Source organism: Martes martes (assembly GCF_963455335.1).
Source record: "Martes martes genome assembly, chromosome: 5".
Taxonomy (NCBI): domain Eukaryota; kingdom Metazoa; phylum Chordata; class Mammalia; order Carnivora; family Mustelidae; genus Martes; species Martes martes.
In genome coordinates, this window is record NC_137892.1 from 139542020 (window position 1) to 139564970 (window position 22951).

General features: G+C 44.9%; 1 protein-coding gene across 1 annotated transcript in view; it reads left to right on the forward strand.

The window, feature by feature from the left end:
* ADAMTS12 (ADAM metallopeptidase with thrombospondin type 1 motif 12) overlaps positions 1-22951 on the forward strand; it is a 291803-nt gene that overhangs the window by 206208 nt on the left and 62644 nt on the right. Inside the window, exons 13-14 of the mRNA XM_080803336.1 lie at positions 8246-8379; positions 15813-15933. Coding sequence (XP_080659462.1) covers positions 8246-8379; positions 15813-15933 — 255 coding nt within the window. The remainder of the gene's footprint in view (positions 1-8245; positions 8380-15812; positions 15934-22951) is intronic.

The following is a 22951-nucleotide window of genomic DNA, read 5'->3' on the forward strand; positions in this document are numbered from 1 at the left end:
CTAATTTTTAACTTGTTGCTTCCAGATATTTAAGCCCTGGTAATGCTTGAGGCCAGTGAGGCTTCCAGCAAAGGTGGAGGGTTCTGATGTGAAGTCAGACCCCATGTGCTCCTCCTGGAATAGGATCCTTCAGGAACGTCTTTCCGGAATCGTTGCAGTTAGGGTTCCCCAGGAAACGGACTCGGAAACCAGCACTAGCAGGCAGGAGGTTCAGCAGCTGTGGAAGAAAAGGAGAGGGAAGGCAGAGCGAGTGTGCAGGGGGAAGCCGGGCTGCAGGGCACGCACAGCAGAGGCCGTACCCCTCCCCACGGGGAGCTCTGCACCTGGCAGAGACGTTCAGAGTGGCCGGGCTAAGGTGAGAGAGCCAGTCCTTTATGCCCCAGTTGGACCGGTCACTGGATGTGGTCTGCCTAGGGAAGGAGTGAGGGTCCTCGGGTGAGGAAGCTCTCTTAAGCCAGGGTGACAATTGAGGGTCCCATGAGCGGGAGGGCTCAGTCCCACACCCAGCCTGGGAGGTGTGCATGGAGCTTATTGCAATAATACTTGGGCTTTTGATAGAAACAGCCTTTAAAGAGAATGTAAGCCTGGGGAGCAGCCTAGGAGATCTTCTGGCTAGAGCCTCTCATTTGACAGATTAGGAATTTATGGCTTTCAGAGAGGAAATGATGGAGTAGTATGGGTGATGTTGGCAGACACCCCAAAGCCAGTCCCAACCCTCTTGGCCCTCGCTTTCCTCTACAATAAAAGATGAAAAGATTCACAAACTCGTATTTCTGGGAGACCCAATTCTAACCAAAGAGGCAAATATGGAGGCCCCCCTGGATAAGGCTTGGGAAGGTTTTTGTTTTTGTTTTTGTTTTAGAGTGGGGAGTGCAGAGGGAAAGAGAGAATCTTAAGCAGACTCCATGCCCAGTGCACATGCAGAGCCTGACTCGGGGCTCCGTCTCAGGACCCTGAGATCATGACCTGAGCCAAAATCAAGAGTCAGACACTTAACTGACTGAGCTATGCAGGCACCTCTGCAAGGGTTCATAATGGGTACCAACGGAGCTGTCCTCACCGCCTCACCTTCCTGCCATTCGTCCTGCCCCCTCCTGCCGCCGAGGAGTAGAGCAGTCACAGCGCAGCCAGAAAGTGGACACCCCACGTCTATTGGCTGAGCAGGAAGACTGGGGGGAGGATGGCTTTAAACTCCTGCCTTTGAATCTCCTGTCTTTGGGGGGAAAATAAAGTCCTGTCTGTTTCAGACAAGGAAACAACAATTTCTGCTACTTTCAGTGAAACTAATTCCTAACTGATAATGGGAAGAGCTTGTATTAGACTTAGGTCAGGCTTTGCTCTGGGCCAGACCCTCCACCCAGCATGTTATATGTGTTTTCCTGATTGTCTCTCCACAAGAAAATAATAGAAGGAAATGTAGGGTTTTGTCCCAGTTTTTCTGGACATGCTCTTAGATGAAGAGAATTTAAGTGGCTTGCCCAAACGCAGACTATAGCGTAGATCCAGGAGGAATTAGCCCAGGCCTGACTGCAGCCTAAATGCTAACCAGTAAAACAGACGAGGCTAAGGCTCTGTCCTTAACAACCATGCATTGCATTTTGAATTTTACCTAAGATGGTGTTCCTATTTTTAGGAACAGATGATCTCATGGCCAAGGAACTCTGGTTCGGAGAGAAGAGCCCCAATAGCTGGCATTAGGACAAATGCTAGCTTTGTTAAACTGATCTGTCTTGAATCCTTGAAAACCAGGTTTTTCTAAACATGTAAACATTATGACAAAATTGTTCTTAAATAATTTTAAGTTGTAATTCCCAAGGTAGTATCACATTTCTTAAACATATTCATCAAAAGACAGAACATAAAAATATATAACAAATGGAAAAATTACTACATTTAGCCTCACCTAAAACATCAGTGAAATAGGTTTAATTTATTGGAAAAAATTACCTCTGTTCTTGTTTTTATAGCTGAACGGTTATTGTAGAATGTATTAATTTTAATGCCTTCTTCTGTTTAACTAATATATATTTTGATATATTTAGGGATTATAATATTGCCATATCAGAAAGTAAAAGAATATACCAGATTAGACCAGCCAAAGTTGGTTAACAATTATTTGATTTTTGGTTGAGTTTTTGTTAAGAACTTTGTATGTTTTTTCCTTCAAGCTGATCTGAGCCTTGTTATTAAACTGAGTTTCTTTCTTACATTAAATATTACTTGTTACAAGAATAAAACATCTTAAGTTGTGTCTTTTGCTTAAGGTTTAGTATTTCTTAAAATCTGGCAAGAAACAGCAGACATGCATATCACCCATGTCTTTTGCTCATGCAGGCTCTTCATTGTCCTATGAGACCTCACTTAGAAAACACAAGTTCAAATATAAAATTAAGACCTTCAAGGGCTGCCTGGGTAACTCAATGGGTTAGGCGTCCAACTCTTGATTTTGGCTCAGTTCAAGATCTCAGGGTTGTGAGATCCAGACCCATGTCGGGCTTGGCACTGGGCATGGAGCCCTCTTGGGATTCTCTCTCTCCCTCTCCCTCTGCTCTCTGCTCCTACTCTCGCTCTTTCAAAAAAAAAAAAAAAAAATTAAGAGCTTCAAGACAGTGACGTAGAGCATTCAACCAAGTGTGACGTCCTGGCCAGCAGCTTTGGGGCTCATACCGGGGGAGCCCTGCCTAAAAATGGAGTGTAGAAACTGGATTTTTGTTTAAATGGTGAAACTCTACTAGCAATCTACTTACAAAATGTGAAATGCATCAAAAGTTTTCCTTGACCTAAGAAATACTTTTATCCTTCTTACCAAGTTTTATCTTTGGCTTCTAATGACCACTTCTGAAAATCATTACCCAAAACTTTTGAGCCATCCTGTTTCACCAGAACTGAAAATGCAACCTTTGTTTCATTAGGTTCATTTAGTTACTTATGCTTCCTTTGAGAGGATTAATCAGACAGAGTGAGGCTGAGAGTTCACCAGTAAATGAGCCTGAAAGTCTTCCCTTAGCTGAATTATAAATGGGTTTGAAAGCTCTTGAAAGGTAGAGAAAAAGAAAATCTTATGATCCAAAGGGAAGTGTCAGGGCAGATGAATAAATCTGAGACAGTGAAAACACTCAACTCTGTGGATGTTATGGAATCCAAGGGGTTGGGACAGACTCTGATGATACTATGATGACAGTGGAGAACTCAGAGCATCTGTTGCTACTTCTGTTTCCTTCTACAGAGGCCTGTGTTCTGGGCCAACCCCATGACGTACCCGAAGCACCATGGAAGACACAGGCCAGAGGAGAGGACAGGGAAGTGGGACTTGAGGGTCAGACTTGTAAAGTGATGAAATGACCCTCCACCTTCCATTCACAAAGGTGCTGCTGCTCTCAAGCACAGGGGATTCTTTCTGGCCTTAGGCACCCCTGTGGGTCACAGGCGTGCGAGCTCTGGGAGAGTGGGAGCAGAGCGTCTGTGTGCTGTTATTCCCCAAAGATTATTTACTGGCTTACTCCTAAGACTCCATGGACCTCTGTGCTTAGATTTGGTAGAAATGTGTGTTTCTTCCATGAAGTAGACTAGAGTTAGCCTGTCTAACCTTGGGTTGTAGTAGTCCCGTGTTACATGAGCAACATGAAAAGAAGTTCTGAAATGAGGGCCTCTCTTCCTGGAGATGTGTTTTATCACAGAAGAAAGGAGACCTTTCCAGTGTTCTTGTTGGATGGCCAAGACATTACTTTTAAAAGAAATGTATGTTTCCTTAAGAAACATGCACATGTACGTTATAGAATGAAATAAAATAAATTCTCATCTGCCTTGCTTAACTCATTCCTTAGAGGCCACCGTTGTTAACAGCAGGTTTTAGCTGGGACACAGATGAAGTCCTGCCTGGCCAATCCTGCCACTTGCTGTGCTCATTAGCAGAATGTCATGATATTGTGGCTTACTTCATTCCCCCTAGTGACTGCATAGTGACTCTGTGAATATACGAAACGACATTATGTAAGTGCATCTTCATGGATCTGTCCTTCCCTCTCTGGATAAACCTTTAATTGCTGCAACGAACAACCTTGACTTCTACCACTAAGGTCAAGGTTCATTTTTATGACTGAGTTGAAGATTATCTCTCAGGATCAAGATGGTCTCTTTGTCACTTGGTCCAAAATTTTCTCCCTCACAGTGTTGACCTCTGTCATGTCTGTTAATTAGTGAATGTGCATTAAGAGACTTTTCTAGGAGTAAGGTCCTGTTAGTATTCCTTGGGGAAGGTTGACGGTAGTAACTCCCACATTTAAAGCACCACTCTATGCCAGATGCCTCGCGAGAGGTTTTAATACTCTTCTCCGACAAGCCCCTCCAACAAGTAGACTAGAGACCGAGGAGGCCTTGGGCGAGATGTAGAAGTCAGAACTGAGACCTGAATCGCTGGGGGTCTGATGCCCAAGCCGTGTGAAGCAGAATCCCCCAGAATGTCCTTATTCTCACCTCCTCCATGTGCTGGAGTCGTCAACAGGCATATGTTCTATCCTCTCCTTCACACCTGAGCAGGCCAGCCATGGCCAGTTAACGCACAGAGGACCAACGGGCCCTTGCAGATATCGCCGCTTGGTCGAGGAGCTTGTCCAGTCCGTAGTCTCAGAAGCGTAGAGCTGTGAGGACCTTAGCAGTTACTGTATGAGCAGAACAGCTTTGAACCGGGTCCAGAGGGGGGCAGTAAAGGAAAGTCATGGGACCACTTGCTGACCTACCAAGATCTAGAATTTTGTATGATAAACTGACAAGACAAATCGTTTAAGAAATAGTAGAACAAAGTCTGGGTTTACTGTAGAACTGATTAGAAGTAGCATAACAGAATAATCTGAAGGAGAAGAGGGGGCGCCTGGGTGGCTCAGTGGGTTAAGCCTCTGCCTTCAGCTCAGGTCGTGATCTCAGGATCTGGGATCGAGCCCCACATCGGGCTCTCTGCTCAGCAGGGAGCCTGCTTCCTCCTCTCTCTCTCTCTCTGCCTGCCTCTCTGCCTACTTGTGATCCCTGTCTGTCAAATAAGTAAATAAAATCTTTAAAAAAAAATCTGAAGGAGAAAAGGCTCTTTCAGGAAGGATTTGTCTGGGTGGGAAGGAGAACTGAATCAGCATTACATGATAGGTGTCTTTGGAGAAGACTGGCATGATAGAAGCATGGCATGGGGGAGCAACTGCGAGAACTTTCGAATTCATCCAGAGTTCATGGTAAAGACATGAAAACCGAGATCGTGACTGCTGTGTGTCAGGCACTTACTGTAGACCAGACCCCATGCCGAGTGCTCCACATTCGATATCTGTCTTAACCCTCACCACTTGCATTGCAAGGTGGGTATCATTATTCCTGTTTTTCAGATGAAGAAACTGAGTCACGGAAAGCTTAAGTAACTTTCTCAAGGAAATACTGGGCTTTCATGAGCTAAAGCTTTTATACACACTCTCTGTAGAAATCCGAGGCTCCACAGGCTGGTGGTTCTCACTATATTTAAGCCCTGTGAGAGAATATTAAAATGGATTCCCACTGGAATTCTACCAACATGATCTGTAAATAAATGCATTGCCTAATAGCATACAGAGTCGATATGTTAGAGAGCTTCTGTTAAAGAAAATGCTGTGCCTGTTTCTTAGGGCTTGATAGAATGGGGTCTGAGCTAAGGCACCAGGTTTGGCTCTGCTACTCACACTGTGAGATCTTGGGAATCTCCGTTTTTCAGTGTCTCATCTATGAAATGGTGCTAATAAAAGAACTAACACCACAGGGTGGTTGCTATAATTAAAATGAGAGGACACTGCCATGAAGCACAGCAAGATCTGCGAGAGTATGCAAATGATATGTTGGCTCGTTTTTCATTAAGCAAAATTCCACTTAACTCGCCATATAAACAAGACTAGGGAAAGTCTCTGGATGTTTTTTTTCCTTCAGGGAGTGAGTCAAACAGCACAAGCCCAGAGGGAGTAAAACTAAGGCAAACACTGGAACTTCACCATTCTGGAGTTCAGTACGACACCTGCTGTTGGATGGGGACTTAGTTGCTAGGAGGACCCATTTCTACGACCCCTGAGAGTGAGCCTTCTTAAGTTTGCACCCTAGGCGCTTGGAGGCCCAGCCCTTCCCAGCAGCCTGGAACAGATAACTCCTTTAGAAAAGCTCCAGAACTATTCAGAGCCGCTTTCTCTTTTTGCTTTATGTGTCCAAACACAGAATCTCAAATCCAAATTCTAAAGCTCAAATCAGATTCTCATTTAACAGTGCTTTCCCTGCCTCTGTCATTCTACTTAATAGCCCAGGGTTTCATGAAATGATTCTCCAGACTCAGCCCACCTGGATGGATGATCCCTTCTCCAGGAGAGCAGAGCTGAGCCTCGGTGGCTCCCTCTAAGTACTTCTGCTCCAGTTCAGGCAGCAACAGAGCTAATCACACTGCCAGGAATAAAGGTCTACAGTCATCCCAGGTCTTGCTCTGTCCCTGCCCCACCCCCCTGCCCCCACTCCTGTGGCCCTTTTCCATTGGTGCTTTGTGCTGTAATCTCTCCAACTCATTTTGATTTTGTTCATTTTCTCAGACAACTTATCCATTGCTCTTTATATAATATCAATCGATATTCTTTCTTTGCTTTTATCTTTCTCCTTTGTGCTTTAAAAGGTGTTCTTGACCTCTGTCTCAAGTTTGTCTAGAGCTTCTGCTCTTAGTTATATTTGTGTTTTATGCTTTTATTTCTTTACCAAATGGATCATCGCACTCTTGAGGAGCCATACCTAGGCTTTGTGTTAGCTGAGTATTTGTATCAGCATCCACGGGGTGGATCCTTGGCACATGGCCAATGGCTGGTCTCATTGAGCCCTCAGCTGGTCACATCTGCCAGAAACTCTAGTTCAACCTCAATAAACAGATCCAAATGAGATTCCTCCCAAGAAGGGCCTTTCTGAAGAAGACGTTCTCAAGTTGTTGTGTTTTGTTTTGTTTTTTTTTTAAGATTTATTTATTTATTTAACAGACAGAGATCACAAGTGGGCAGAGAGGCAGGCAGAGAGAGAGAGGGGAGGAAGCAGGCTCCCTGCTGAGCAAAGAGTCTGATGCGGGGCTTGATCCCAGGACCCTGAGATCATGACCTGGGCTGAAGGCAGAGACTTTAACCCACTGAGCCACCCAGCACCCCTCTCAAGTTTTTCAATTAAAAAAAAACTAGGTGTAACATTTACAAGAAAATTATTATTTGAACTCTTCTTATCATATACATGTATTACCTATTAAAATTTTTTAAAGATTTTATTTATTTATTTGACAGAGAGAGATAACAAGTAGGCAGAGAGGCAGGCAGAGAGAGAGGAGGAAGCAGGTTCCCACTGTGCAGAGAGCCCAGTGTAGGGCTCGATCCCAGGACCCTGAGATCATGACCTGAGCTGAAGGCCGAGGCTTGACCCACTGAGCCACTCAAGTGCCCTTACCTATTAAAATTTTTAAGGCAATTTATGTTTTCAAAGTTATCTATCTTTTCTGGTACTCTAGTTACCTACGTATAGGTACTTATTTTATTAAGTACATCTTTAGAACAGTTCCTGTGCTGGAAATCACCCTGTCCTCATTCACAAAGGAATAGAAAATTGAACCCTAGAATGTATTCGTGGTAGGAGATAGCATGGTGGGATAGACCATTACGGTAAGGTCATTGGCTTCAACTTCAGCAAAAAATCAGGCTTTCTGTTTCTCTGTGTTTGTTAATTTGTGTCCAAGGACTTGTTGAACTTGAGGAGAATGAAGGAAAATACTCGTTGGAGGTGGGGTCATGATCATGGTGGCGGTTGCTGTAGAGAGCTGGCCCTGTGGGAGGGGCTTGCCTCTTCCCTAGAGATCTGCTGCTTTGCAGCAGATGGTGGGCGGCCGCCACGCTTGTCTGGAGTCTGGCAGCACTGGTTACTATTACTTCTTTTCTAGGTTAGCCCCAGAGGCTCCGCACCTTCATTTTACAAGCACAGTTCCATGTTTGATTGAAAGGTTGCATTGTTTATAACAAAGAGCATAGCATTTTAAGGCAATCTCCCCAATTTAATTCGTTGTAAAACCCTTTAACTGGAGAAAGAGAAAAAGCCTACATTTCAACGTGTGTCACGGGAGAGTGAAAGATGGGAATCTCCAGATAAGTGACTCGTGGGGGGTAGTGGGTATAAAAGAATCCTGTAGGAAGGGTGCTGAGCTAAGAAAGCTAATTTGCAAGGATTTGTCTCTTTTTCACTCCAGCACATCCTTGTGAGCTCTACTGCCGACCCATAGATGGCCAGTTTTCCGAGAAAATGCTGGATGCTGTCATTGATGGTACCCCTTGCTTTGAAGGTGGCAACAGCAGAAATGTCTGTATTAATGGCATATGTAAGGTATTGGGTATGTTTCCTTAATCTACAACTTCATTAAATCATGGCTTTTATTAATTCAGGAGGTCAGATGTTCTAAACTTTCTTTTGTGACTTTGACACGTGGTCCTTTTTTTAATATGTGATCTGCGAGACTGGACTTGGCAGTGTTGATGAGAGTCAACAGTTTGGAATTGAAAGCTTTCACTCCTGCTGTGGTCTTTCTTGACTTACTGATGTGCTCTGTGATATCATTTTAGACATAGAACAGGTCAAATTGAAGAAGCCGAAACTTAAAGGAAGAATTATTAGGAAGAGGTAACCCTGATTATTTTTGCGGTATTAAATTATTCATTGGTTACTTGCCAGCAGAGTACTTAAACTTGAGAAAAAGCTGAAATTAATGGTAGTTTGCATAGTGTTTTGTGCAAAGCATTTTTACATGTAATTTTCTGTTGATTACCAGCATGATTCACTGTAAGAAGAGAGATGACATGACGGGTACTTTTCAACCAGGTCTTCCGATTTCTGTTTAACTTTTCCACACTGACTCCATTAATCAACTCCGCCATTTTGGAAATGAGAGAGACCTGATTTGTCAGTGCTTTTATGCGTGCATTAAGAATTCTTCTCTGGTGCTCGCAGATTACTTTGCAAGGACTTGATGAACACGTTTTGTGATCCAACACCCAGGCATAAATGTCAATTTAAAAAAAAGGTATTTTTAATCAATGAAGGAAAAGTTATATAGAAAGTTCTAATTAGCTCTTGGAAAGTACAGTGGTTAGGGCTCAGGCTCTAGAATGTGAACTTAATGCCATTGTGAACCAACCATATAACTCTAGACATTTTGCTGAGACTCAGTTTCTTTTTCTTAAAATTGGGATGTTAATGTTTCTTCCTAGTTAGTGTCAAAAAGGTTAAATAAAGATGTACATGTTAGGCCCCTAACATAATAGAGCCCTTGGCACACAATAAGCTTCTAATGCATTTTAGTTCCTCCCACAAATGTTTACTATAATTTTTCTTCCCACCGGACTAAATTGCTGCCACGGAAGAAGGCTCTTGTCTGTAAGGGTTCAGCACCCTGAAAAGATACATTTATCACCTTGAAGTTGCCTATTGACTTATTCCAGTAGCAACCAAAATATAGGAGGCAACGTGATGATTCCTGGGAATGAGTGAGTTAAAAGCTAGTCCTAATCACACTCTACATTTCTAAGAACTCAGATGAAATGCTCTTTCAGACTCATTACTAATTAGCCCTGTAGCTATAAAGAGCCAAAAGTAATTAATATCTACTTAAGTTAGATCTGTTCTCCAGAGTGGGAAGAGGTTTATCTAGCTAAGTCAGGCCAAAACAACAGCATCACTATCCAAAACAATGGGTTCTCAGGCCTGGCTGACTATTAGAATCACCCGAAGAGCTTTTAAAAACTAGTGATGCCCAGAGTCTATCTCAAACCTGTTGATTCAGAATCTCTGGGATTCAGGGCCTGGGCACTGACATTGTGAAGACTTCCCAGGTAATTGCCATATGCAGCTAGGACTGAGGACCTTAATCACTGTGAAATGAATGTGATGCTAAAATGATCTGTTAGACCTGAACACCTTTGCAAGCACAGCGATGGTATCTTTAGCAGATGACAGAGAACACCGTGTTTTGAACAAAACCTAAGGGATCTTGCGTGCCTCTCTTGAAGCCAATTAAATGAGCTGAATAGAAGAAGTTTCAGTCTCTCAGCTTGACTTCCTCTTTTTGGAAACGAGTTGGGACTCTTTAGAAGCTTTAATTACCCATTTTCTCTCTTTACCACACTGAGCAAGTTTTTAAGCTTCAACATTATGTCAAGTCAAATTTGCCTTAGTAGTCTAAATTCAATTTACCTTCCAAGGATCCAGGCTGTGGTTACTTTCTGCTTTGTTAGTTGTCTTACTCATTTACTACAGTTTTTTCAAAGGGCGTTGATCATATATTGAAATAAAAAGATACATCATCAGAAAAAAAAATATGTAGTATCTAATCCACCTTCTTTATGAGTATGAAAATGTTTGCTCACCTTCACATAAACATTCGCTGAATTTGCTTTTATTCGTATACTCAACAGTCCATTTTGAAATGATGATATTTGCCATCATTTTGGCCCATTACATTTGCAGATTCTGTTGTCAGGAGAGGCACCAGGCCTTGATCAGAATGGAATTTGTTCTAAGAGGTAGCTGTCTATTGATGCCCTTCTCCCATTTTTTCAAAGAGTTGTACTAAATCTTAAGCTTGTTTATCAAAGATATGAATTTAAACTTAGACTTTTCAGGCTATTGCCTGTTTTTAGTCACAAACATGACATGGCATAAGCTTGCAAACCTGTGGGCAGGTAGTCCCACGCCTGCCCCCCAGTCCTTTCTCCTGAGAACCAGCTCTTGATTTCAGGTTCTTCTGTCTCCCCTCTTCTCCCAGTCCCCATGGCTCTGGCTTCAGCTTCTTCCCGAGCAGCCCAGATCCCTTGATTTGTCACATCGGCTGTCCCCAGACTTCTCTTAGCCTTCTGTCCGCCTCTCAGCCCAGGACCCTGGACCCAGTCAACCCTTTTTGCTCTTATGCTCAACCTACTGTATACATCTTGGAATAGAAATTCAACTGTGTGAATCCCCGCAGAGTCCTCCACCTTTCCTGATAGTCTTGCTCCCTGTCCTAAGTGCGCCCCCTCGCTGGTTTCTCTCAGAAATTGTCCTGATGTTTATAGCAGCCAAACGGTCGCCAAACTGTGGAAAGAACCAAGATGCCCTTCAACGGATGAATGGATAAGGAAATGTGGTCCATATACACTATGGAGTATTATGCCTCCATCAGAAAGGACGAATACCCAACTTTTGTAGCAACATGGACGGGACTGGAGGAGATTATGCTGAGTGAAATAAGTCAAGCAGAGAGAGTCAAGTATCATATGGTTTCACTTATTTGTGGAGCATAACAAATAATATAGAGGACAAGGGGAGATGGAGAGGAGAAGGGAGCTGAGGGAAATTGGAGGGGGAGGTGAACCATGAGAGACTATGGACTCTGAATAACAACCTGAGGGTTTTGAAGGGGCGGGGGGGTGGGAGGTTGGGGGAACTAGGTGGTGGGGATTAGGGAGGGCACAGATTGCATGGAGCACTGGGTGTGGTGAAAAAACAATGAATACTGTTACGCTGAAAATAAATAAATAAATTTTAAAAAAAAGTTTTAAATTAAAGAAAAAAAAAGTTAAAAAAAAAAAAAAAAGAAATTGTCTTGAACCTGCTCTGCTCTCTCTGGGCTGTTTTGGCCATTTCAGTGATTTGCTGAACATCTCCTTATCAGTTTATCTGGGGCACATCTCCCGAGAGAATGCCAGATCCTAACTCCCAAAGTTAGAGCGAGGGCAGCGTTATTGCTACTGTCCCTTTTTATCAAATGGCAGTATCATTCACCTGCTCTTTTCAGGTGAGCGTAACTCTGCCCGTCATTACACTTGGAGTTTCACCGGCTAAGAACGGGCCTCATCTCAGAATCGGGCAGACTTCTCTTGTCGACCTCTGCGGAGGGGCTGTGAAGAGCGGGGACGACATTTCAGGTGGACTGGGTCTTGGCCCCAGTTGGTGTTTTAGTTCTTCTCAGTCCTTTGAGAATTTACAAAGTAAAACAGTGTTAACTCATAGGAAAAAGATGAGAATTGCTAACAATACGTAGTATGCATTCACCAACAGAGCCAGGGGCCTAGATGAAGGCCTAGAACCTGAATTCTCTGATACTCAGGAGAGTGTGCTCTTCAGGCCAAGTGACAGGGTTAAGAATGAATGATAACGCTTCTGACAGAGAGTACATAACCATCAGAGTAAAAAGGCAATCTACAGAGTGAAAGAAAATATTTGAAAACCAAATATATGACAAGGGGCTAATATCTAGAATGTGTAAGAAACTCCAACAACTCAAGAGCAGGAAAACAAATAACCCGGTTAAAAGAACAAGTGAAGGACTTGAATAGGTATTTCTCCAGAGAAGGCATAGAAATGGTATGTGGAAAGGTGTTTAACAGTATTAAACATCACAGAAATACCAATCAAACCCACAATAAGATACCGCTCACACCTGTTGGGATGGCTGTCTTCAAAAAACCAAAAGATAGGTGTTGCTGAAGATGTGGAGAAAGGGCGACCCTGCTCACTGTTGGTGGGAATGCACAGTCATGCAGCCATTATAGAAAACAATACGGAGGTTCCTGCAAAAAATTAAAGATAGAACCTACCAGATGACCCAGACATGGAATTTCTGGGTGTGTATACAAAAGAATTGAAATCAGGATAATGAAGAAATACCTGTTCTCCCACATTCACTGCAGCATTATTTGTAACAGCCAAGGAATTAAAACAACCCAAACATCCATCAGCAGATGAATGTACAAAGAAAATGTGGTCTGTACCGTGTTGTATCCATACTACAGAATTTTGTTCCATTCCAGCTTTTGAGAAAAGGGAAACCCTGCCATTTGTGACAATAGGGCTGAGCCTGGAGGACGTTACGCTAAGTGGACAAGCACCTCACAGAAGAACGAACTCCACAGGATTCTATTTACCCGAGAATCTAGAATAGTCAGACTCATAAAAGCTAAGAGTAAAGCAGGGATTGCCAAGGGCTGAGGGGAGAGAACCACAGAGAGTTGTTGTTCAGTGGGTACAAAGTTTCAGTCAGGCAAGATGCAAAGGTCTATGCATCCCTGTGGCTGTGGTGCCAATGGTTAACACGCTGTATTGTGCACCTAGACATTGTTTGACAGCGTAGATCCCCCGTTCGAAGTTCTTAGCACATACACACAGAAAGAGTCACAAGGGAACATTTGGGGGGCAGGATATGCCTGTAACCTTGACCGGAGTGCTGGTTTCACAGTTACTTGTGTGAATCCAGACTCGTCAAGTTGTTTACGTTAAATTGGTACCGTATTTTCTATATCTGCTATGCCTCAATCAAGCTGTTCTTTATTTTTTAATTTTAATTTTTATTTATTTTTTTAAAGATGAAACTGGGACTCACAGGAGTTCCTTAGGTATTCTTTTTTAAAGATTTTATTTATTTATTTGACACACAGAGAGAGAGAGCACAAGCAGGGGAAGCAGGAGGCAGAGGGAGAAGGAGAAGCAGGCTCCCCCACGGAGCAGAGAGCTGGACCTGGGGTTCGATCCCAGGACCCCCGGGATCATGACCTGGGCCAAAGGCAGATGCTTAACCAACTTAACCAACTGAGGTGCCCCAATATAGCTGTTTGTTAAAGAAAGACATTATATAATGGGAAAGTTAAAGGATTCCTCTTCTGATGTTGCTCACTGGAGTGGCAGTCGGGCGCACGAGGAGTCCCATCAGAGGAGATCCTGGCTGGAGTCATTGTCCACATTCAGTGGCAGCAAGAAAGCCACCTCTGATTCTGCTGAAGGAGGAAAGACGATACTGTCATGGGCCCTTTGCCAGAGCATAGGATGCGAAAAGCTGAGTGACGTCTATTCGTTTTTCCCTGGGAGCCCTTATGTTTTATGTGCAGCAAGGATGACTGGTTCATGTCTTCCCAGGCCTCCTGGTAGACACTGAACTCAGTGTTGCTTGGGCTGGGTGCCGCTGACGGGAGAAGCAGTTGGAGTGAAGTCTCTATAAGAAGCCCTTGACTACACTGTGGGACGTTCTCTGTGGGGTCTCCAGTCTCTACAAGAACCCCTTGACTACACTGTGGGATGTTCTCTGTGGGGTCTCCCTCCCCCAACCCCCACCTCCAGCCCCAAGTACGCGGGCAGATGCTGCTGAAGAAGAGAGATGAGCCCAGCGTGTTTGTTTTCCTGACTTTCTTAATGTTATTCTTCCCATTTGTATCTATCCTCTTTTGGTAGAGATTTGAAAAGACACTTTAATGTTCCTGTGTCTCAGGGTTGATTTCCTGGCTCATCCCAAATCGGTGAAGGAATGAAAGTCTCCGGGGGCACGATGTGTACAGATCAGCTCATCAGCATATGCTCCAACCTGCTGAAAACACAGCACTTGTGAAGAGCTGACGTTTTACTCATGACCACTGAGTACACATCCTGACAGTTTCTCTTTTCTTGTGATTAGCATAAGTAATTTTTTTTATCTCTTCGCACTTTATTTTTTCCCAACTGGGTCACGTAGCACAATCCTCGGAGCTGAAGAGAGAGTTAGTTTGAGGAATGGAGGTATTTCCTGTCACTGGCCATTAATTCTCTGTTCGGCTGGTGAAGGGAGGGTGTATTTAAAAATCCAAACTGTTCTTCCAAACTGTTCTTCCTTTCAGCCAGTTGGAATTGGCGCTAAAACAAGAAAGGAAATGTGATGGGTACCGGCTGCCCTGTGGAGGTGCCCAGTCACTATGGTGTGTGCCTGAAACTCTCCTGCAATGAAAACACAAACTTAGAAATATAAAAAATAAAACGAGGAAGGGAATTATATTTGAAGGAGGGAAAAAAAAGAAACTGCCTAGGCACAATTCTTCTCAAGGAGAGGTCTGACTAGTAGGATATGGTCCAGTTTCCCTCTCTCTGTTGCCAGAGAGCAAGCAACCAAGACCTCTGGCGCAGGCTCGCGTGTTTCATGACTTTCTGTCTATGTGTCATGATTTTTTGGTATCTGATGCTACTGAACACCCCCAGTTTAGCTGCCCCCCTTTTCCAGCCTGGGGATTTTCAGGCGGGAAAGATTTAGCTGAGGAGAAGAGCTCATGGCGAGGGAAAGAAGGTGACGGAGAAGGGCCGATGGGCAGAGCCCTGGGAGGGGATCAGGTCCAGAGCAGGGCGAAGCCAGTCTCGGCTCCTAGGAGAAAGCTCACGGTGGCTGGGGTTCGGCTACATGTGAAGTGCCAAGGGGTCTTAGGGGGTTTAGGGGGATCCAAAGCATCTGATGATGGTCCGCAGGTCAGAGATGTTATCCCTCGTGGTGCTGAAGGAGTCTCAGCATTGAGCCCACTCCTCAGCGGCTGCCGGGTCGCCGGCTGTGCTCAGACAGGAAGCAGAGGGCACCCCAGTGAGGCCTGTAGAGGGACTGAACCACCACTGTATTACAGGCAGAGGAACTCCCATCATCCCCGGGAACTCACTGAAGACGAAGGGACAGGAGGTTTGCACATCAGAAGGGGATTTACTGTTCCGGCAACTCTGATTCCAAGACATTCTCCATGTTAACTGTTTGGAACTGTGTTCAGTGCTGCCTGGGACTCAGGAGAAACTGGGAACCCACTCAGTGTATCCGTCCTTCCCCTCTAACCAGGTGGTTCCTTTACTATCAGTGGACACTGTGTTTCCTCCTCTGGCTGCCCCCAGGGACAGGAACCATTTGGCTCTGTATCTGTCCCCCGCACCGATCTCATCAAGAGTGAAGGGGAAAGGAGAAGGGAGGTGTGGTGTCCCCGTCCGTGTCAGTCACCTGCAGCCTCTCTTCCCCACAGATGGTCGGCTGTGACTATGAGATCGGCTCCAACGCCACAGAGGATCGCTGCGGTGTGTGCCTTGGAGACGGCTCTGCCTGCCAGACTGTGAAGAAGATGTTTAAACAGAAAGAAGGATCTGGTAACAAACAAATATTTGAAGTGGCAGGGGGCTGAGAAAGGAGGGCAAGACGGATGGTTGTGTTTTAAAGCAGATTGTAACTTTCGAAGAACTCTGCAGGGATGTACCCTTCACAACAAGGGGATAAGGGTTCCTGGACAGTTTTAGGGACGGGGCTGATCTCTCGGCACTTACAGGAAGTCTCCCACTGCACGGGGGCTGTCCCTGGGAACGGGAATGAATGTCATCCAGGACTGACTGAAAGCCAGTGGCGTAGGAATGGACCTGGAACCGGGGAACGCAGAGATCAAAAGCTGGCCACAAAGGGTGCCGATACAGGGTGGGCTCTAAGGGAGAGGGCAGAGAAGCTGGTGGTGGGCTTCAAGGCAGAAGGCTCAGAGTGCACCTTCAGGGACAAAGGAGAGGCAAGGCAAGGGGGCTTGGGCTCATTCTACTTCCCCATCTCTCCCAGTAAGGGCGTCCCAACCCCTGCCTCCCTATGGTGCCCCAGCTGGCGACTGCCACCTGACATCCCCTCCTGACCCACAATCTGCTGTTGCTTTCCCATGATGCCCTTCCGCAAAGTGTCTTCTTTGTGCAACTCTGGGCTACTAATAATCCCGAATCCGCTGTGACCCCTGCATATTTGTCTTCAGGTAAAACTTCTGGTCCCTTGGCATCAGCAGTGATTGGTAGCCAGACAGTTCTTGGGAGGAGGACAAGTGAGGCCCGGAGATGATGAAGAAAACTCAGAGTATCACAGTTTAGGCTCCCCGAGAAGTACCCTAAGACAAGAATTTGGGAACCAGGAGTTTATTTGCGGGTTGGGGGATCCTGGAAAACACCAGTAGGACATCCAAAAAGTGAAATGGGGAAGGAGGAGAGCCAAGGAAGGGTGCGTCATGAAGCTAGTGACCATCACACAGGAGCCAGTGTAGACATCATACGTTGGAATTTTCCCTCCCAAGGGTGAAGGAGCCGAGACCGGATATGCCAACTCCCGCCGGTCACTGCTTGAGGCTGCTTCGGGGAGGGGCAGTTAGGTTGTTAATTCTCTGTATTCCAAAGAAATGTAGGTGCTGGGAGTAGGGAGTCCACTGTGCACTCCCCAGGTTGGGCCCGAGGAGAGGAGCCACGTCTACACTGGAGTGTTACCCAGGGCAGGAGTGACAGGGACTCCCAGATAATCTGGGCAGCCCTTTTCCTCGGTCCAGACAAACCAGTGCCTCTCTTTTAGTCATGCTCTCCACCAAGGACAAAACTACTAAGTATGCCCTCGAGTATTGTGTTCATTGATTAGGTGCCCTGTTGGTCCCTGGGACACATCACAGTGGCTGACCTGAATTTGTTTAATTTTGTCCCTATTTTTTGATCTTTGACTATTGAATTGATAAGGTTAAACTACAAAGTGAAATGCTTAATTATCACTGAAGGATTGTATTTTATGTCTATCTATTCGATGGCTTAGTATGCATGAAACGTATCCCTTTGCGTTACTTACCTGGAATGTGAATGATAACCCAGTGTTTCCTCAAGCATCCTATGATAGCTAATATTTATTCCATCTTATTTATAAAGTTGATATGTAAATATTTTGTTATTTAAATGTGACCTCATTTACTTGGATTATAAAGTCATCCTTAAAATCACATTTCTACATTTGATCTTCGTAGTATTTGTTAATGGCGGCGGGGGGGGTCATCTCTGACCTCAGATACCCTATGCTCCTAACATTATGGTAACTCCTTTGAAAAGCATTTTTCATTCTTGAATCTTTATCACGTAACCTTTTAATGAACTAAGCCTTTAGGAAACTGGGCTTTAGTTCTGGATTCTTGACTCTACTTTGGTTTCTTGGGAGGGAAAAGCCCAGGAGCATCTTGAGCCTCCCTCCCACCCCCACCCCTGCCTTAGAGACCTTGTGCTTCCGTCCACATGCCCAGCACTGGGCTCCCTTGTGCCTTTGGTTTTCAGTTCTCCTTCTCCCATTTGCTTCCCAGAGAGCTTCTGATGGTACCCAGGGAGGGGTGTCAACTTCAAACTGTGCGTGTCCTGAGAGAGCCTCAAGCCTCTCTGGCCATGCTGCCTCCAGCACTGTGAGGAAATCCAGCCAGACCTCACTCTGGACTCTATTAACCCCCAGCGGGAGCGTCTGTGTTCCTTTCACCCACTGGGAAGATCCCACTTTTGCTGCGTGCCTGATGAAGCCAGGTACATTACACAGACCCTGGCTGAAGAAAAAAAGCAAAAACAAAAAAAAAACCCAAAACCCCAAAAAACCTTAAAAAACAAAGACCCTGACTGCCACCACTCCACAGTGAGAATGAAACCCAGAAGTAATGCAAAACTCCAGGAAATGGAGTGAGATGGCTCTGGGCAGATTGATTAACCCAAAGACCAAAGTCAAAAGAGGGGACTTAACATCCTCTTTCTGAAGACACCCAAGGCATAGTTAGTTGTTTTCTGTGTGTATTTACACATGGCCTTCCTTCTCCTTACATTGTGTTCTTTCTCTCTAATGCAGTTATAAACCAAGGGCTGAGTTGTCTTTTAGGTTTTGTCACCACCTGCCCCACCCCAAGTCAGCAAACATGATTTCTAGCTGTAGGAGGTATTCAGTAAGCACTCATATAAAGTCAAATGAAAAATGGTTTTCTTAAGGTTGATTCCATATCCCTTTGACAATAAAGGAGACCAATCATTAACTGTGTGACACCTATGTTGATGGGATATTGGATATTTTTTCCTCTGTGTTGTCCTGCTGTTGTAGTGTTGTAGTTCTGGGGTTTTTTTGTTTTTACTTTTTTAACATGAACTGGTACAATATTGTAATCGTAATTATTGTAAACCCAATGTTGTAATACTGGGTTTTGGTCACTTGCTGATTGTAGCCCAAAGACATAAAGCTTAGTTGTCCCCTTCTTACACATATTCTGAAGTATTCTTTTTCCCTTGTGCCTCCACCCAGAACTGTGGTTTCTTAAAAAAAATAAACAAATAAAAAAGAAGAACTGTGGTTTTGTTGGTGGGTGGCAGTGATTGGCTTGGGGGGCTCACACTGTCACTTTGTCTCCCTGGTCAGGGCACCGTATTTGCCTTCGGGAATCTGTGACATGTGGTGAGCCCTGACGGAGGATTCTTCCAGAGCAAGTATGGTTTTGCAGTCATTTACGTGGGGGGGGGTTGGTTAGAGATGGCTTCTTTATCCCAGTACTTACATGTCGGATCTCCAGAGCCTTGTTATCTGGGCCATGACCTTGAGAGAAAGCCTGGAAGTTGGCAACCATCAGACAACACCAGAAAAACAATGAACTTGGGCAACAGATACAATTAGCACTTGAGGCAAGATCATCTCTGTGACTAGGAAATAATGGGAACATGTAGTCATGTAGTCAGTCACCTAGAAGAATCCGAAACTCTTTTAAACCTTGCATGTGTCTGCTTGGGTTCTCCTTCCTTCTGTTGACTTGGGCTCACGCTTTCTTTTAACAGAGTGGTTGAAGACAAGAGTATAGGTGATAAGTCTGCATTAGAGATGCACGTGGTGGTCAGACTAAGCTTCTCCTCCTCTCTGACTGCTCCTGCCTTTGATGATGGAAGTATGAAATACTAGCCAAGACCTTTTTTCTTGGCTTTATGTTGTTGTTGCTGTTTTGGTTTTTTTGTGAGTGCTCCTAAGAAACAGAGAGGATGATGGATGATGTGGAATTAAAATAGGCTGGGACACAAGAGACTAGGTGCTGATCCAGATTAACATTGGCCATGGGGAAGTCACCCCTTTGGACCTCCATTTCTGAGGCCCTTTTCAACCCTGTCTTGTATTTTGTATCTTCCTCCTACCCTTAGCCCTAAGGCTGATCGTTTGTTTGTTGATATCTAAAAGTCGAGGTTGGGCAGAGTCTCCCAGAGCTGTCTTTATCCATGGCCTCCATGGCCTCCTTGGGCTATCCCAACTATTCAGTCCCTGTCTACCCTGTGAAAAGGACCTCATTCAGTAGACTGAGTGCTGGGCGCCACATGACAGCATCACCCCTTTCAGTTAGTGTCACACGTGGGGAACATAAGGCCCACTCTCTTGTACACTCTCCAGGATAGCTTCCATTTCCTCTCTTGGAGAAAGAAAAAAGAATTGCCATCTTGGGATAGTGCCATGGTTGCCATGAGGAGAAGTGTCTGGAATTAGTGCCATGGTTACCATGAGGAGAAGTGTCTGGAATTAAAGAACTTAGGTCCAGAATACAGTGAACTACGTACAGATATCATTACTCATTCGTTTAGCCATTCACTCTATTATTTGAGAAACGTGGAGTACCTATTGTGTGCTTGGCATGGAGGATAGAATGAGATAAGACAAGGACTCCCTCCACTGCCTTCCCTGCCTAACTCCAACCAGGTAGGGTAACAGGCCTGGGCACCATTCTGCCATGTGACCCTGAGGCAGAATTTAAATGAGGAGCCTTGTTCAGAAGGAAGTTGGTAGAGCATTAAGCTGTGTTCTTTTAAGGGCACCCTGGGCTTGTTACCCATACCTTGACCTTCATCCCAAACTCTTGTAGCCCATTCTTTCTGGCCTAGAACACTGACCCATTGTTGTCCAGTTCCTCAGCCTTGTTTCCCCCCACCCCCACCCCATTGCCCAATTTCCTTGATTCTGTATGACTCACCTGTCTTGGTCTTAAATGTTAAAACCTGACAGTTTTAGCCTCTTGAACTAATTCACCAACTTCTTGAAATTACTACTCTGGACTCCTCTGGCCTTGCTTGGTGTCTCTAGACTTGACTAATGCCAGACCCGGTGATCACTAAACCAGGTCCTGGTCTTGCTCACACTGGCTACTTTCCTCTGTTGCTGGGAACAAGGGCTCCCATTCTCTGAGTGCCCTGGAACCCTGATAGAGGTGATCGTATCACTTAACTCACTGCCCAAACTGCCAGCTTCGATTCCTACATCCTTTATTCAACCATAAGCAGAATGTGCTGCTGTCAGTATCCACATCTTTAGGAGATTCCTGGAATGTAGTGAGAAAAGCAACTGCCTGGGATTCTGCTCGAAACTGACCACCCAGATACCCACCCACTTCCCAAGCCTGGGTGTTTACATCCTTCGTTCTTCCAACTATAGCTAGTCTCTGCCACTGATCTTCTTGGCTGGATTTGGTTCACCTAGAGTTAGGAATTGACAACAGTTTCAAGTTTGCTGTTGGCTTAAGAGAGAATAGGGCCCACTCTGTGATTTTAGGTGGGTGAATGACACGAGGAGGTCAGTGTCATAGATGACTGGTTTGTCAACAACATACACAACTGCCTGGGACAGGGAAGCTGAGGGCTAGGAGATGAGTCCACAGAGACCGGATGAGAATCTCATAAGAAAACATTTCAGAAGAAGTCTGAGGCAGAAGGTAATGCATCACAAGAAGAGGGGATGTGGCTTCCTTGAAACCAGCGTATCACCTCACATGGAAACTGTGTTGGATCAGGTTTTCTAGGAAAGCCTGGGCTGGAAGGAACGGGAAGGGAAGGGGAAGCCTGGGCACTCTACTGGACAGTTTTCCTAGCAAGAGACCTCAGGGCTGCCATCCTTTGTCCCAGAAGCATTAAGGTCAGGAAGCCCCTGTCAACATCTGTTCCCTCTCCTAGGTTTCCTTTCCTCCAGCCTCTAGCATGAGGGTTGTGGTTGCTCATTGTGTGTGCTAAGGTTTCGGTGCCCCTACAACTTGCTTTTTGAAATAATTGAAGCTAAAACTCACAATCTAGGACAAGACACTTGGACTTCTCAAAAGATCTGCTGGGCACATTTATGTGTACATAGTTCTTCCTCACTCTGATTTGGGAGGGAGTCAAATGCAGGGTCGTACCTGAACTTGACATTGATGCGTCTTTTCTGTCAAGACAAGCATCAGGGGATAGACTGGCCTTTCCCAGGAGCCTCCTCACATTAAACCATGAGATTTGGGCCTGCAGTGAGGATTGTTTTGTTCACTGTGATCTGACAGCATCAATCTTTTTTAAAAAGATGAGCTTTAAAAAGATGTCTGGGGTTAATAGTATGACCTCTTTGTGAATACATTTTTATTAGAATTTACTGGAAACCAAATTGCTATTGGGTAAATCCTTTTTTGTGAATTACAAAGGACAGCTGGATAAGATGCACTTTAGCCCCAATAATCTATTGCAGCTCTTACAATAATTCTGAAGTGAGGCCAGTCTTCTGCCCCTTCCCCAAAAAGCCCTGACTATTCTTTCAACACAAGGGGCTCAGGACTCAGTGATGGGATGTTTTCTCCACATGAGTCTCTAAGGGCCCAGACTTCTTCTTTGAGGTCAAGATTAACATTTTCCTACTTCCCCCAGTTTTCCCAGTATTGCCCCCGTACTGGTGCAAATGACTAATGTTTCCTAGGGAAGGTAGGAAAGAAGTGATTTTCTGAATGAAAAATTCACCATTCTTAACACATTGGATATAATCTTACTAACCCTGAAAAGCCTTCCTCTGACGCAGAATAAATGTCTCAGTAACTTTCTACCCTTACTTTTATCTTTTTAAGATTTTATTCATTTATTTGACAGAGAGAGAGAAATTACGAGTAGGCAGAGAGGCAGGCAGAGCGAGAGGAGGAAGCAGGCTCGCCACTGAGCAGAGAGCCTGATGTGGGGCTCAACCCCAGGACCCTGAGACCATGAACTGAGCTGAAGGCAGAGGCTTAACCCAATGAGCCACCCAGGTACCCCAGCTTTCTACCCTTACTTTTTAATAGGATTCTCGTTTCTATAAAGAAGACTGTTGAGGATAAGATACTCAGGGGTTTTTTTGTTTTTGTATTTGTTTTGTTTTGTTTTGTTTTGTTTTATTCAGAGAGGCAGGCAGAGAGAGGGGTGGGAAGCAGGCTCCCTGCTGAGCAGAGAGCCCGATGCGGGGCTCGATCCCAGGACCCTGAGATCATGACCTGAGCCGAAGGCAGAGGCTTAACCCACTGAGCCACCCAGGCACCCCGTCAGGGGTTTTTTTAAAATCTCTTTCTACCAACCACATTTTTAAATT